At 50.3% G+C, this 16,281-nt stretch overlaps 2 protein-coding genes across 4 annotated transcripts in view; one reads left to right on the top strand and one right to left on the bottom strand.

The window, feature by feature from the left end:
* LOC101534077 (bone morphogenetic protein 8B) overlaps nt 1–2,080 on the top strand; it is a 28,182-nt gene extending 26,102 nt beyond the window's left edge. Inside the window, exon 7 of the mRNA XM_058679463.1 lies at nt 835–2,080. Within this exon, the coding sequence (XP_058535446.1) occupies nt 835–984 (150 nt within the window). The 3' untranslated portion in view covers nt 985–2,080. The remainder of the gene's footprint in view (nt 1–834) is intronic.
* Nucleotides 1–15,812, bottom strand: part of PPIE (peptidylprolyl isomerase E) — a 174,378-nt gene extending 158,566 nt beyond the window's left edge. Inside the window, exons 1-10 of one of the 3 annotated variants that reach the window (XR_009247454.1) lie at nt 15,735–15,812; nt 14,661–14,759; nt 13,681–13,724; nt 13,135–13,161; nt 12,501–12,582; nt 11,932–12,032; nt 11,094–11,217; nt 9,609–9,794; nt 6,720–6,862; nt 6,171–6,541 (exon numbers count right to left, since the gene is read on the bottom strand). Coding sequence is in view for 2 of the 3 variants with exons in the window: in XM_004591544.3 (XP_004591601.1) it covers nt 6,473–6,541; nt 6,720–6,862; nt 9,609–9,794; nt 11,094–11,217; nt 11,932–12,032; nt 12,501–12,582; nt 13,135–13,161; nt 13,681–13,724; nt 14,661–14,759; nt 15,735–15,765 (906 nt within the window). In the remaining variant the exon portion in view is untranslated. Of the gene's footprint in view, nt 1–5,759; nt 6,542–6,719; nt 6,863–9,608; nt 9,795–11,093; nt 11,218–11,931; nt 12,033–12,500; nt 12,583–13,134; nt 13,162–13,680; nt 13,725–14,660; nt 14,760–15,734 lie in introns of those variants that run through there. The other 2 variants (XM_004591544.3, XM_058679577.1) reach the window with 2 other exon arrangements.
* Between the last annotated feature and the right edge of the window lie 469 nt (nt 15,813–16,281).

Raw genomic sequence — 16,281 nt, 5'->3', positions numbered from 1 at the left:
GAGCTAGAACTGGTACCCATATGGGATGTTAATGTCGCAGGTGAAAGACTAGCTTACTACACTACAGCATCAGCCCCTAATTCTATATTTTTAATCTGCAGAGACGAGAGACAAAGAAAGAGAGACAGAGAGAGGGATTCCCCATCTACTGGTTATTCTCCAAACACCTGCAACATCTAGGCCTAGGCTAGACTGAAGTCAGCAGGTGGGAACTCCATGTGGGTCTCCCGTGAGTGGCAAGAAACCAATCACTTGAGCGCTCATTGCAGCTTCCCAGGGTCTGTCTGAGCAGACAGCTGAGTCAGGAACGAGAGCTGAGGATGGCACCCAGATACTCTGACATGGCATGTAGCTTGCCCCAGTGTTGGGGCAGCTTCCAGTGATGAGGCTCCAGGCGTGAGCCTCTCCCAGGCCTCTGTCCCTGGGACACTAAGGCTCAGCCACAGCCTCATGCCAGACCTGCTGTGGTTCCATGATCTGCCAGGTAGCAGACCACATGACCACTGCCCTCTAGGGTCCCAGGTGCACAGTGTGCAGGGGACTGACCATACGGTTGTCCTCGTCTGGGGACACAAATGAACAGCGCTGGGTTGGGGGTAGGCAGGAGGCTATAAGAGCCCAGGACCTGTGGGACCTGGCCTGTTGGCCTGGATAGTTGTGCCAAGTGCCTGGTCTGGGCCCTGAGTGGGCAGAGAGCAGATCTGCATAGTAGCACCTGCCCTGGTCACAGGAAACTAACATGGGAGGTTGAGAGCCATGCGGAGACAGATCAGGGTGGGGAGCAGGTGGGAGTTGCAGGTCACTGATGCCGCCACCTGCACCCACTCTGGCCAGGTGCACCTGATGAAGCCAGATGCAGTCCCCAAGGCGTGCTGCGCACCCACCAAGCTGAGCGCCACCTCCGTGCTCTACTACGACAGCAGCAACAACGTCATCCTACGGAAGCACCGCAACATGGTGGTCAAGGCCTGCGGCTGCCATTGAACCTGGCTGCCACCCACTGCAGCCAGTGCTCCCCAATCTCTCTCCATCCGAGCCAGGCCCCCAGGGGACTTATGGCCTCTACCCAGGCAAGGACAGTCTCAGACCCAGCCAGACATAGTTGGTGGGGAGGGTCCTCAAGCCTCCTGTTCCTGCTTCTCCCTTCTTCCTGCCAGGGTTTAGACCCCTGGGGGCCTTCATTTTCCCCTTCTTCTGCTTGAAGGTGCTGAGGTCATCCTGCCACCAGGCCTGGCAGTCTCATCTAGTGGTGTCCTACTCCAGCCCCCTACGCCCCCTAGGTGTGGACTGTTGTCTCTTTATGGCTGGCAAGTAACCCCTGCCTGCTGACCTAGTTATATCCAGTACTGCCCAGACTGCAGGCAGATGCGGGATGATTTGGGAATTACTTGGAGCCTGGGACTGACTGCATGGGCTTTGGTGGAGATGGGGTTTGGGCTGTCCTTGGGTTGCCCTCTGGGAGTTTTTGCACCTGGGAGTTTTCTCGAGAAGAAAGCTGAATCAGGGACTGCCCTCAGGGCTGTGTCTTCATGTATCTGAATCCAAAGCACTGGCCACAGATGGACAGGTGGGGCTCGCTCAGGAGAAAGCTCAGTGGACAAGATGGGTTAATTCAAAAGCCAAGGGTCCGTACTACCCAGGGCTTCCTGCCTTGGGTCAGCTGCTGGCTGCCACAGGGCAGAACATGCTGAATATGGACATTTTGCTTTGGAGAAACACACATCCTGGCTTCCAACTGACTGAAGTCTCTGTGCCTGGGCCCACAAGGGAAAGGTCCCATTTCATTGAGCATAGTGGCATGGGTGGCCCGCCATGATGGTATGCTGCAGAATACCCCGATCTCCATTCCCTTCTGTAGGCAGACAGCAATAATCCATCCTGACACTCCTTCCAAATCTGAACTACATTTGCCCATGTCAGCACAGGACTTCAGCATCCACTGCCAACTGATTGGCCCCCAGGAAGTGCAAACTATGTGCTGTCCTCTGCCACTAGTGATGCAGCCTCTGGGCAGGCCTGGCACAGGGCCAGGGGCTTGTCAGCACCTGCCGTGGGTACCAAGTTGTCAAAAACAAGGCTGGTCCCTGTGTGTAGACGAGCCCTGTCCTCTTTCTCAGACCTGTGAGTCAAAGGGAAGGCCCCTGTCCCCGGACAGGCGGTAATTAGGCCGAGCTGGGTGGGGAGCCTCGTCTCAGCTTCCACTGTTCCGGAAACCGCTGTGCTCCCTGCAGGAGCGCTGGGAGTTGTGGTGTTTATTTGATTTCTGACTCGCAAAGCCTATAATTTACCTGCTGGGACAGACAGAGTCCAACTGTCTGGACCCTATCATTAAAGTAGATTCTGGGTCCACCCTGACCACAGGCACACCCAGCTGAGGTAGGATGCGTCTTTGGTTCATGCTGCATATCCCTGAGGATGGGCTGTAGGGAAGGGGTCGGGGGCTGGGGCCATGCTGTGGGGCAGCTATCCTGCACCTGCGAAGGCTTCTCTGTGCAGGTGCTGAGGGAGAGGAAACCCTGCTCAACCCCACCACCCCTTAGCCTGCCATGCACACAGATGGCAGGTCCAGCGTGCTTGCAGCTCGTGAGTTCCCTGGCAGCGTAGGGCTCCCAGGCCTCGCATGGAGGAAAGGACATGTGACTCATGGAGGAGTGTCCTCACCTGGGGCTCCACTTTCCACCTGGAAGCTGAGGGAATCGCCTCATTTGATCTCCAAAGGGCCCTTAGATCTGTCAGCCAAGCCTTTTCTCACACTGAGCCCTTTTGGGACCAGGTGGCTGTCTCTTATAGGAGCTGGTGCTCACCCAGAAGCCTTTCAAGCAACTGTAAACTTTCAGTGAATCCATCACCTTGACAATGAAGTTTTCACTTCACCTGGTGTCTAGTGCCCAGCTGAAGAGCTGGCATGGTTACGGTACACTAGGAGCACCTGTCAAATTTCCCAGAGGTTTGTAGGCATGGAGTCCATTCTTCTGGCCCATCAAGCCATGCATGGCAGGAACTAATAGGACTTGCAATCTTCTTTTTTCATGCAGAACAACTGAAAAGCAGTAAGGTCTCACCTACCTAACCAGGCCTTCAGACTTCAGGCGATTTCTGCCATCCAGATAGTTAGCAAGTGAAATCAAACAGAAAGAGACCTGGAGCAGTGACTGGACACAAAAGCCACACATTTCCTCCCATGAGTTAGTTGTTTGCTGAGCCCAGCATGGCTCTGTGGTGGATGGCCCAGGCTGGCAGCATGGGTACCGCCATTTCTCTTTTCCTTGCTCAAGGAATGGCCTGATTATCTGGTTGTGTCAGACTAAAAAGAAGGTTCCATGGGAGTGGTCAGATCCAATCCACTGACCCTGGTGAGCAATCTGTGAGCTAACAGGAAGGGAAGATACAGACAATAACAGGCTCCCATATGCCCAGCAGCAGGGGCTTGCACTGCCATCCTGTCCCAGAGGCTGTGGCATCGGGTTAGCATATCTAAGACATGGAAGGAAGATGCTCTGGAGAAATTCCTAACAGGAAAGGCAGCATAGCCAGAGTCCAGGTTCTGAAACCTTGCTCACGTTGTCTGAGACACTAGGACCCCACTTCCAACACCACCCAGAGCCTCTGCAGCAGCTTGAATGGGGCACTCTCCTACTTACAGGGTGATCTACTAGGGGAAGGCCTTAGACCTTAAAAATTTTCCCATTTTTTCCTCCAAACCACAAACTATAAAATCACCATAGTTTCATGGCTCAGATAAGAACTTTGGTGACTTCATGTCTAGGACTTTTTCCTTAAGATCAACATGCAAATGTTAAGGACACTCCAGAAAGTTCTACAAATTTGGGATCATGCTGTATTCTGTAAATCTGTGATGTGCTTTTCCTCCTTTCTTATATAGTGAAAGATTCCCTGTTCATAAAGTTTTTTTTTTTTTTTGAAACATGGCTCTCGAGTTTCCTGTTGTCACCAGACTCTCAAGTTCCTTCTTTGGCTTGCTGTGCCAGGTGCCTGCACTTCAAGGGCAGGCATGAGATGGGCAGAGGAGTTGCCTCCAGCTCTGGCCTAGGCCTTTGTAAAGACACTCCACTGGTACTGAATGTCTTAGTGAGTGGATGTGTGCATTACGTGCAGAAGACTGCTTCTGTCCTGGAGCTTGGGAACAGGAGTCAAGGAGTCCCAAGAAAAGCAGCCTGGCTCTTCAGGGTGCAGAAAGGGTCCCTTCATGCCCTTAATCCACTCCCCGGACAAGCTTGGGTTCTCTCTGGCTGTCAGGTTTGTGCCACAAGCAGCTGAAACATCCTATTGGGCATGCTTTTTCCCAGGCCTTGGGGTCTGTCTCCCCTCCTGCCTCAAAGGGTAGGACTGTTTCTGGTGTCTCCTCACAGAGACCCAAGACAGTCATGGGGACCATGACTATGTCTCCCCTCAGGGCATGGACCCCAGCTGTCCCCTCCTCATAGGCATAATGGAGGTCCAGTCCCACGACGTCAGCATGGGCATAGTGCTGTCACACCATCCTGGATGGCCTCCTATCACCTAGGCCTTGGTTTACCCAGCCAGGGCTTTGGTGTGGACTCTATGAGAAAGGCAGAGCACAGGAACAGGGGCTGGTATCCAATGGCTACAGACTCGCCGAGGCTGCAGGCCTGCCCACTGGCCTCCACCACACCAGGCTCTCAGAGAGGGTTGGCCGCACTAAGCTCCTCTCTTGGTTCCGAAGTAAGCCCTAAAGTCAGTACTGTCATGCCCAGGTTGACAAATGCCTGTGACTGGCCTCTCGGCCAGCTTGTGCATCCCAAGATAAGGAGATAGAAATCCAGTTGAAAAAAAAAAAAAGAAATCCAGTTGACTGCTGCAAAGCTCTAGGTGAGTCCGACTTACACACAGAGGGGCCAGCATAGGGTCAGCATGTCACCACCTCCCAGAAGAGGTTAGGCCTCTCCTGCCTCCTGGCTCAGCCCAGTAGAATCGGAATGGTCTCAGTAAGCTGACCGAGAGCTCCAGGGCTCAGTCCCTGCAGGGAGCCTTCAGCACATGAGGGAATCTCAAAAGCTGCCCAGTGGGCCAGTGTCTGGAGAGGTAGAGGAATCAGCCCCATGCAGGTTCTTGGCAGCGCCACAGGTAGGGGATGCAGACCAGGAGCCCAGCAGGAAAGGGACCACGTGTTTGGCCAGAGGTTAGTGCATGCTCCCTGGGAAGGCCCTGCTGGTAAGTCCCCACTTCAGGCTTTGGGAAGGTGATGGTGCATCTCCTAAATCAACGTGGCCGGGTCGTGGTGCCCACCTTCTAGTCAAGCACCAGTCCAGAAACGTCTGTGGAGATTTTTTTCAATGGATAAAAATGAGAGTATTTCTGCAAGTTGGAAATATGAAAGATTTTGTAGCTTTTCCAGATAATTTTTGAAGTACCCTGGTATTTATGTCAGTAGAGTGAATAAAATAGGTTACCCTCCAAGTGAATGGCTCTCACTCAACCAGCTGAAAGCCTTGAGGGACAGAAAAGAGACATTCTGCATCCAGACCTAAACTTGCATCAGCCTGTCCCCGAGTCTCCAGCCTGGATCCTGCCCTACAGATTTGACTTGCCAAGTTCTATGACTGCAGGAGCCAATCTCTTCATAGCAATCTTTCCCCCTCTGTAAATATATACACATCCCACTGGTTCTCCAGAGCACCTCCCCACACACAGTCCACATACCATACAGTGTCTATCACCAACTATTCACTCTGCATTGAAGTGAGGAAGTCAACAGTGTGTAAACAAACAGCTGGGGATGTGTTCCGATAAAACTTTATTCACAAAAACAGGCAGTGGGTCAGCTTAAGTCCAGATAGTTTGTTGACTTCCTATCTCCCGATAAGCAAGTGCGGCTCCTGGCACAGAGACGGCACTTTGGCTGTAGCATTAAAAAAAATCTGCATAATGGCAATACACAAAATAAATGTGTGATCACTGGTGAGTACACCTGCTACGAGGCCAACAGCATGGGGTCCGGAGCAGAGGCTGCGGAAGACAGGCGGCACCCCACCCTGTATGATCTCCCGGTCTTGACAGTTCACCTGGTATTAAAAAGACGTGGCTGACTTGAAGGGAAATAGAATCCACTGGAAGGACACTGGACCCTGAGTACTTCTCAGCCTTTCTGGAGCAGGGGGCAGTTAGCCACAGATATAATCTCTGACAACCTTGGACCTGGCCAAAGGTAGCAGTCTGAGGACAAGGGTTTATTCTGGCAGAGAAAAAGCCCTGAGGGGGGTCCCATGGGCAGGGGCACCTGCACTGGCTTCTCCCACACTGGCTGCTCCTGGCTGCAGCCACACTGGGAAAGAACCCAGTAATGTCCAGGCTTTGTCTGCAGGAGCTACTCCAGGCTGGCCTTGAGGAAGGACTCAGGCCATGAGCGCTGCTTCCATGCGGGTCCCTGAGGCTGTGACTGCTTCCTGGGCATGCAGGGCAAGGGCAAAGAGGAGGGAAGGAGGGTGCTGGCTCACGCCAACTCGCCACAGTCCGCGATGATCACCTTCTGTTTGGGCTTCCCATCCTTGCTGCCCTGGGCCTTGGTGGGAAGAGCAGGAGAGAAGTCAGAGCCATGCAGGTGGGGAATGAAGGCTGGCTTGGGCACCCCAGCCCCACTGTCCACCCCCAGCCTAGAACCTTGTACCTGAGGACAGAACTGCTATGAGAAGCCGCCTCAGCCCAACCCTTCCAGAAGGGGCCCGGTCCCTGCCACTCACCTCAATCTGTCGCAACACATCCAGGCCTTCGGTAACCTCCCCAAACACCACGTGCTTGCCATCCAGCCAGTCTGTCTTGTCACACGTCAGGAAGAACTGGGAGCCATTGGTGTTAGGGCCAGAGTTAGCCATGGAGAGGAGGCCTGGGAGAAAAGTGGGAGTTCGTCAACACCTGCACCCCAAAAAATGCAGGTGCAGCCTGTTGGCAACCACAGTCACATAGACTGGGACTCTGGGATGCACAGAGCACGTGGATATGGCCACCTTGTACTCCACTCAGGTGATGGTAAAGCAGGATGGGCAGGGTGTTTCAATCACTTTATACTGGCTTATTTCATTTATTCGTTTAACAATTACTAGGCGTGTTCTATGAAAACAGAATGTCTAGGACAAGTGGGTCTCCATGGGGTTTGTTCTGCCCTTAAGAGCCCTTTGGGGGCCCGGCGGCGTGGCCTAGCAGCTAAAGTCCTCGCCTTGAATGCACCTGGATCCCATATGGGTGCCAGTTCTAATCCCGGCAGCCCCACTTCCCATCCAGCTCCCTGCTTGTGGCCTGGGAAAGCAGTCGAGGATGGCCCAAAGCTTTGGGACCCTGCACCCACATGGGAGACCCAGAAGAGGCTCCAGGTTCCTGGCTTCAGATCGGCACAGGACCGACCATTGCGGTCACTTGGGGAGTGAATCACCAGATGGAAGATCTTCCTCTCTGTCTCTCCTCTCTGTAATCTGACTTTGTAATAAAAATAAATCTTTTTTTTTTTTTTTCTAAAAAGAGCCCTTTGGAAACCTGAATGCATTTCTGACTGTCAGCAATTCTGTGAGGTGTGGGCATTAAGGAAAATGGTTAAGACATTGCTTGGGATGCTCACATTTTCATCAGAGGTCAAGATGGTGCCTGGCTTCCACGTGGCCCAGCCTTGGCCACTGTGGCCATCTAGAAAGTGAATTACTGGATGGAAGATATCTCTCTTTGTAATGCTGACCTTACAATAAATAAAATACTTCTTTTAAAAAAAGATGCTGATATGATGTTGAGTATTAAAGGAAAACGTTTAAAACGATCTGTAAATAAGACCTACTTCTCCTATATACACAAGTCCAATATTCTGGAGGTTTTTTGCTTTGTTTTATATGGACTTTCCCAGGAATGCTACTATGATGCAAATCAGCAGAATACTGTTTTTTTAACTTGGATTCTAATCAACTTCATCTACCCGTTCTCCCAATCACCACCAACAATACTGCTTATCGTACGCAAGCTGCTGGTTGACACCATGTCTACACTGCTAACTGTATTGTGCACATATTTGAATACTCATTGTGTCTCTGGGCATGGCTGTACCTAACACACACATTACAATGCCCTTTCCTGTGATGTATTCTTTTCAACTAGTTACAGGGTGTTACTGAGTTAAAATAATGGGATATATTGTACTTGCTAAAAACTTGAATTAATTAATTAAAAACCTCTATGGTAAAAGTTATAGTGTCAAACACATATGTCAGAATGCTTTTAGAGCATACTCCAGAAAAATAAAACATTTGCTATTAACTTTAAAAAATGACATGGGTAGGCTGGACATACTGCTTGTGCACAGTGAAGAGGAGTGCCACAAACCATCAGTTAGGAAAAGAGAGCACAAGAAACAGGGCTCTGTGGGGAACAGAAGACCATGCCCTGAGCCCGCTCAGCTTCTAAGGGTGAGGAAAAGGAAGAGACGACAAAGAAAGGAAATGCAGCCAACTAGACGAGGGCCAAGCCCTGCCAGAAGTGGGACATCAAGGAGCTCAGTGCTAATTAATTTGACCAGGGTAGAAAGGAATAGGGGGAGAGAAACACTCATCTTCCATTCACTGGCTCCCTCCCCAGATGGCTGCTCTAACAGCCGGATCTGGGCCAGGCTGAAGCTGGGAGCCGGAACTCGGGTTTCCCATGTGGGTGCCAAGGGCCCACATACTTAGGTCACCTTCAGCTGCCCTGCCAGGTGCATTAGTAGGAAGCTGGATCAAAAGTAAAGTACCCAGGACTTCAAACTGCACTAGGATAAGGGATTCCCGTGTCCCAACTGGTAGCTTAACCTACTGTGTCACATCACTAGCCCGATGTCATCTTTGGTAAGAGGGCTTCAATGAGAGGTGGGCCTGAAGTCTGGGTGGAAGGGCTTAGAAAGGCAGTATGCGTAAGCCACTTTTCCAGGATGTTTTGCTAAAAGGTAGACTAGAAGGGGAGAAGGCCCAAGAATGCCTCTGGTCACAGAGATACTGAACCCTGTGGCACAGCAGCGGAGGAGGATTACAAAAGAGGCAGAAATGAACTCCTGCAGAAGGCCAGGTCTTCAGTAGGGCTGAGGCAGGGGAGCCTGTCATGCGTGGACAGTTCTTCTGAAACGAGAGGGAAGTCAGCGTGCCCATGCAGACAGACAGGAGAGAAGAAAGCATCAACACCTCTGATTGGGACATAGCATCAACTTGGGAAATTGAGTCGACTGCCAAGCATTTCCCCCAAAAATTGCAGACATAAATTTCAAGTGAGATTATTCAGTACAATTCTGTGTTGCTGCTGCCTTTTTCCCTCCTCTAGCTGCTGGGGGACCATCCACTGAGAGTTTACCAGAGTAAGTCTGTCAGGGGTGGGGTGAGAGAGACAGCAACATTGAGGACAGAGGGAGAGCTCACAACAGCAGACCACAGAACGAAGCAAGGCTAACAGGGCATGCAAACACAGTAGGCGGATGGACAGCACAGGACGTGAGCAAGCCGGCCCACTGCAGTAGGGCTGGGCTCGTCTCCCCTAGACTACCTGTCCACCACCACAGTTCGTGCGTCCAGCCTGCACAGCCATCCTGCCCTGGCCCAGGCTGATGCGTCACTACATTGAGAGGCTCCTACCTGGTCCTGTGTGTTTGAGGATGAAGTTTTCATCATCAAACTTCTTCCCGTAGATGGACTTGCCCCCGGTGCCATTGTGGTTTGTGAAATCACCACCTTGGCACATGAACTGGGGGATGATACGGTGGAAGCTGCTCCCCTTGAAGCCAAAGCCCTTCTCATGGGTGCACAGGCAACGGAAGTTCTCTGGGGTGAGGAAGAAAAAAGTGCTAAAGTTGAAAAACGACACATGGTTTAATGCTCGTACAGTTGTCTCCTGCGGTTTGTCATGGTATCATGTTTAATATACAGAATATGCAATACTCAAAACTTAACAAAAAAATTTTAACTTGGTTAATAAATGGGACAAAGAGTTAAATAGGATTTCTCCATAAAAGATATACAAATGCCCAAGAAACATATTAAAAAATGCCTATGTCATTAGCCATTAAGGCAGCTTTCCAGTTACAGAATCTACACAGGGAAGTGTTTTCAGAAGCTACTAATTCTTTCTTTTCAAGTAGGAAGTCAAAAGACAAAGCTTAAAATGAAAAAAGTTGGAAGCAGCAATATAAATGTACAATTACAGAAAGTAAAAACTATAGGAAATGGCTAAAAGTCAAATGAACTGCTTGCAGGGAGCAGCAAACGGTGGCAGGGAAGAACACAACACCAGGGGACGACTTACTTTTTCAAAATCAGCTTTGTGAAATTAACTTTCTATGTTCAGATAAAAAAAATCAAAGGACTGTTTCAGAGGGGTCTGAGTCCTGTTCTGCTCCCCATTCCGGCTTCCTGCCACTGCACCCCACGACAGAGGGCAGGACGTGGCTTTCTCCTCCTACATAGGTAACCTGGACTGAGCTCCTGCCTCCCGGCTTTGGCCTGGCCCAGTCCCAGCTGTTGCAGGCATTTGGTGAGACTGAGAAACCTGTGTCTCTGGCTTTACAATCAATTAAATAAATAAAAATTAAAAATAGTAAGTCAATGTTTAAAAAATTAGAAGCAATTTAAGAAACTCAGCAGAGCTGGCACTGTGGCACAGCAAGTTAAGCTGTTGCTATGATCTGGCATCCCGTATCAGAGCACCACTCTGAGGCTCAGCTAGTCTGTCCTCAAGCCAGCTGTTGGCTGATGTGTCTGTGAAAGCAGCATGGCGTGGCCTAAATACTTGTTGATCCACTACCTTCCACATGGGACACCAAGATGGAGTTCCAGATTCCTGAACTCAGTTTAGCCTCAAACCCTGGCTGTAATAGGTTTATGGAGGTTGAGTCAGCAGATAAAAAAATGTTGGTCTCTAAAAATACAGGAAAAGTAATACACAACTAAGACAGAAATTCCTGCTCTGACTCATCCTACAACTCAAGAATTGAGCTGAGATGCTTCAAATTGACTCAAGTCAGAAAAGATTGTAAAGAGTAGAAGAGCCGAAGTAATGCAAACCCCCAAAGTCTCACTAGTCAGCCAAGAGCTTCCTGCTGGTCTGGACAGAGTCCTGCTCACCAGCTGTCATGGGCACGACATCTGAACGCAGGAGCATCTGGATGCGGCCGGCTGGCTTATTTCCAATCTTGATGTCCATGTATACCTGAGGGTTTGACCGGGCCTTTTTCGCAGGGGGCTCTCCCTAGGTATAGAAGCAAGTGTTAGAGGGAACTGCCTGCCTTCCCACACAGAAGTATACATAATCTCCTGCAAAAAACACACTCAGAACACACTGCCAGTGAGCAGGTTGGAGCACAGGGCTGACAGGTAGGATCTTGGTGCTGACAGAGCTGCAGGAGGCAAGGAGCTGTGATCACGGCACTCAGCTACATATGCAGTGACCACAGACCCGGCACCATCTCCCTCAACCCCATCCCTGGGCATACAGTCTCATCATCTTGTGTTCCTGTCCTAAGGTCACAGCGTGGCACTCTTCTGGCTCTTAACATCTTCCAGCCCTGGTTCAGTTAAGCAGACCCACTCATGCGTCGGACCCTCTGGCCTCTGCATCATGCCCTGTGTAGCCACACACTGGCCACATGGAAGCAAGCAGGGGAGGCGGCCCAGTCTTCAGTCAGGATGGGGAAAGAGGAGCAGCTGAGGTGTCCTTATTGTCAATAGCAGTCATAAATCTGGACCATGCAGAGCTGAGCAGCTCACAACACAGGACACAACCAGGACTAGGCGGCCAAAGCTTCCTCCTTCAATTCATTCAATGCTGCCTTCACCAAGTGCTAAGAGCACATTAGTTACCCTCTCTGATTTTATACCTATATTGGCACATTTCTGTCAAACTGAAAAAACAAAATCTCACACGTCTCCCGTGAACAGGGCAGCCTCTCGCCTTCACTCTCACCTCCTGGCTTTCTACTTTAGGAGGCTCTGACCCTTCTTCCTCTTTATTCTCTTCAAGAGTCTTCCCCGAAAATTTCTTCAACCAGTCATCGTCCGACCAAACTGAAAGAATCAAACAAATTGTTAATAATTTTAAGTTTTCAGCAAACTGTTAACAAACCGCTCTGGTCACAGAAGTGGAAGCCACTATGTGGCTCTTTTGGCCACAGGAGTCACAGTGCACAGTTCCCAGGAATATGGATGGCTCCCCAGAGCAGGTCAGCCCTCAAGTTCGGCAGCAGGGGTAAGTACCAAAGCCCTGGCCAAGGCACAGACTATCAGACGCAGCCCTTGGGGAGGCACCTCAGAATGGAATGTTGAGAAAACTGGGAAAGCTAAGAGATGAGGTACGGTCTCTCTCATGGGAGAAACAATCGCTCTGGCAGTGAGAAGGTTGCATGGTCTTAGCCAGTGTGAACCGTCTATTCCTATTCACCAGGAAGCACCAATTAGCACAAGTAAACAAGGATAAACACAAGTAAGGCCAAGCCTGGGGATGGGACAGGGAATCTGTGGGATGTTCCTGCTCACCTGGTCTGGAAGAGCCTTCCTTAATTCTCATTGGTTTGGCCAAATTGACCCGAATTGTCCGTCCAAAGAGCTCAGACTCATTCTGAAAGGATTGAAAATCCAGCTTCTCACAGTATTAGGTGAAAAGAGAACCAGGCAGCTTCCCATTTCCTTCTGAGACATGCTCATAATTTGCCCTCCCTTAACAACTGTGCCCCTCATAGCAAGCTATGCAATAGCACATTTTTACCAAGGACTTTTCCAGGACATTCAAAGCATCTGTATAAATTCATGTTTAGTGAACTTATCAATTATTAACTGGTCTAATGTTTCAAGAAATTCTGCCTCTTTTGCAAGCATGCAGTTGCACAGTGCAATCAACCTGCATTGTGTTTGCAAGTTATCCTGGACATGGGCAACTGGTCAGACTGGTTGACAAGACTGAGTAGGATTTACATTATTATTCAATGAGGAAGGATGCCTGAGTAAGGATTAACTTTACAAACGATCAATTGAACAGTGAATATGTTCATATGCAGATTTTTAACCTCCTTATACCACACTGTAACTCTAGAGGTTTGGAGAGCCAATCTATGACTATGGACCCTCTGTACCACCAAAAAGCAACTCAGTTGGAAAGCGCCTCTGACCATACCATGTTGTCAATGGCTGCTGCAGCATCCTGCCAAAGCAAAATACAATCTGTAAGTTAAGGTTTGCAGCTCTCTGAACACATACTCAGGAGCAGTAAGACGGGAATCACTTCCACTTTCCCCATCTGCACCAAATGTGTCCAGCAAGGAGTACTTCCTGGCAGCCATTTGCTGCTCTCCCAGGATGGAACGTGTCCCCCTACCCCTTGCCGACCCACTGGGGGCCCGGATGGCCCAGACTCCGCCTTGTGCCCGTGCTTGCTCGGTAGTCATATAGCTGATGTTACAAGAAATAATTACCAGGTAAGAGTGCTCCTGAATAGGGCTGGGAGCTTTGCATAGCCAGAGAGACACAGTCTGGCAAAGGACTGAGCTGTAATTCACAGGCTACAGTTGGAGTGAGAGCTTTCTTTCACACAGCAGCTCTGGTCTCTCCACAAGCATCCACTTTAGACCCAGAGACCTGACCAATGGGAGAGCAGACGCCCGGTCACCATTAACAACAACGTGCACCAAAGACCAGACACAGGTAGCTGACAATTCCTCACCTCTGCCAGCTCAAACTCCACAAAAGCAAACCCTCGGTGCTTTTCTGTAAAAAGGAAAAAACAAAAGCAGGTAACTACCTTGTGAGGGGATAGGAAGCAGATGGACAGTCACAAAGAAGGTGCTGTCAGTTACTGCCAAAGTGGAGACCAGAAGTTCCACACAGTCACTGGGAAGGAGGAATCGCCTTCTCTGAGTCTCAAATGGCAGTTTAAGCAATAACAAATTGTGGTTTTTAGTGCACAGAACTAAATAATGAATTACATGTTTAATCTTTAAAATGAACTTTCTTCCACTGCAGCTAAACTTAAAACTTTAACCTCTGCATGCAAGACAATCAGAAAAACAAAGGCATTTAACCCTTTAGCTATTTAGCTAAATATCCCTTCCAAACAAACTTGGGTATAGCATATGCCTCCTAAAGCCTGATACGAAATTCGGTCATTGTCCTCAGGAGAATTCTGTTCTAACTGCGGGGGCGGGGGGGGGGATGGGATACTGCTAACTTCACTAAAGAATCACCAAAGTCCCTAAGAAAGCTAATACAGCCTTATTGTCTTTGCAAGTAGACTGCCCAAGCCCAGAGGCTGAAGATCTTGCTATAGCACTCAGATGCGTCATAGGTGGGCTTAACACTTCCAAATAGGACAGCAAAGGTCAGAATAGAAAACAGGACTGCAGGTCACCTAGGTGAGTAATGATGAAGGCTTTCAAGCTGCCTTGTTGACTAGCACAGCTGCCAGGAAGAAAGCAGGAAGAACACTTAGGATTTCATTGCAGCTTAAAACACATCCTCTTAGTTCTAGTTTACTGAAAAATGCATCTTAGCTCAAGATGGGAATTCTGGAATGTATTTACCGCACAGCCTCAGATCACTCCTTCAGCATCAAGGACACTGTCATGCTAACCAACAAAATCATAATGCGACTGAGTTTTCTTCCTGGTCTGAATTCTGAACCTGAGAATTGTGAAGCGAACCCACCTGTCTCATAATCCAGGGGAATTTGAATATCTGTGATGTCTCCAAAAGGAATGAAAGCAGCATGCAGGACTTTGTCGTCCACCTCCTCTGCCAGTCCACCTGCAAATAAACCAAGGCTTCTGAGCCACCGTCCTGCAGAGGTGCCTGCGGCCCGGTGGGCGTGCTAAGTCAGGGTGCTTCCCTGAGCCCTTTGAGTACACCAACACCACCTCTCATCTGCTTAGCAAACAGCCCCTCAACACCCACCCACACTTATGAAGCACTCTTCACCTGTCCTTCAGACCTCACCTTGTCCCAGAATTAACCTAACAACTGCCTAACTCCAGGGCCTCTAGCAATTCCACAAGGCCAATTAACACGGCTTGGAGAACCTGCCAGTTTGAATCCATCACCAGATTCCCACAGGATACAGTGCAAACTCCTTAGGTTCTTTAATAGCCCCAGCTCTGGACCACTCTCCAACTTCTGGTTTTCCTTCCCCAACTTGGTAAGTTCCCCCCAATTGGCCCACCTGTTGCACCCAGGGGTCAGACTATTTCACACCCGCGGGGTTCCGCTCTGGTCTGGCCGCCGCTTTGCAGTAGAACAGCCTCGCCTCTCCTGTGCCTATCTCGCTACCTCCTGTCCATCTGCTCCGCCGTCAGCGCATGCGGAAAGGTGGCCCTCACCGTGCCAAGTGAACGGTTATTTCCCCGCTACCCTGACTCCTGTCATCACTGTCAGCCCCGACCACACCACTTAGAAATCGTGCTGAGAGGATTCCCATGTTTTTATGTCTAGACTGGAAACTCCTTTCTTCGGCAGAAGGGCTGGAGCAGGGACTGAGCCACTGCTGGAACCACTATTAGTAAAATGAATGGCGCGAAGAATTGGCGGGTCATAATATTCTCCTATTTGGCACACAAAAAAGGAAGCCAGCACCAAGGGCTCACATTGAGGTTAAGCCACAGCCGCACAGACCGGCCTTCACAGCCGCTCGCCGCCCTCCCGGGATGGAGAGAGTCCCGCCCCCTCCCCATGACCCACTGGGCTCCCGGTTCGCCCACACTCCGCCTTGTGCCCGCGCCTGCTCACCCACGTACAGCACGCGCTTGGTGGTGGCCATCTTGCTCCCGCGCTCTTCCGCCGGAAGCCGGCGTTCGGCCCGCCCCTTCTCTCGCGGTCCCCCTCCCCCTACACGGATGGCAGCTGCGGGCGGGGCCGGAGCAGCTGCGGGTCAGGGGTCGGGTCAGCGGCCGGAGCAGGTACGGGTCAGGGGCCCGGTCAGCGGCCGGAGCAGGTGCTGGGTCAGGGGCCGGATGTGGGCCTCCCACTCCCCGGGCTGATGCTGTTTGGGGAAGCAGAGCTTGACAAAGTCAGCCTGGGCTCGGTGGGCAAGCGATCAGCTTCCATTAAAATAGGCTTTGTGGCCCTCACCGCCCCGGCAGCCTATTTTTGCATAACCCAGGGGCTTCGAAGGGTTTTTACGTCTTACATTAGTTGGGTTACTTGGAAAACTGAAACAGCAATATTTCATGGCACGTAAAAATTTTTTGAAGCTAAGTTTTTAGTGTCCGTGCATGGAATTTCATTGCATCATAGCATAGCCATTTCTTAAAGCATTATAGGAGACTTATGGTTT

Source organism: Ochotona princeps, chromosome 2 (assembly GCF_030435755.1).
Source record: "Ochotona princeps isolate mOchPri1 chromosome 2, mOchPri1.hap1, whole genome shotgun sequence".
NCBI classification, from domain to species: Eukaryota; Metazoa; Chordata; class Mammalia; order Lagomorpha; family Ochotonidae; genus Ochotona; species Ochotona princeps.
The sequence above is the reverse complement of the archived record's forward strand: the minus strand, read 5'-3'. Positions and strand labels throughout refer to the sequence as shown.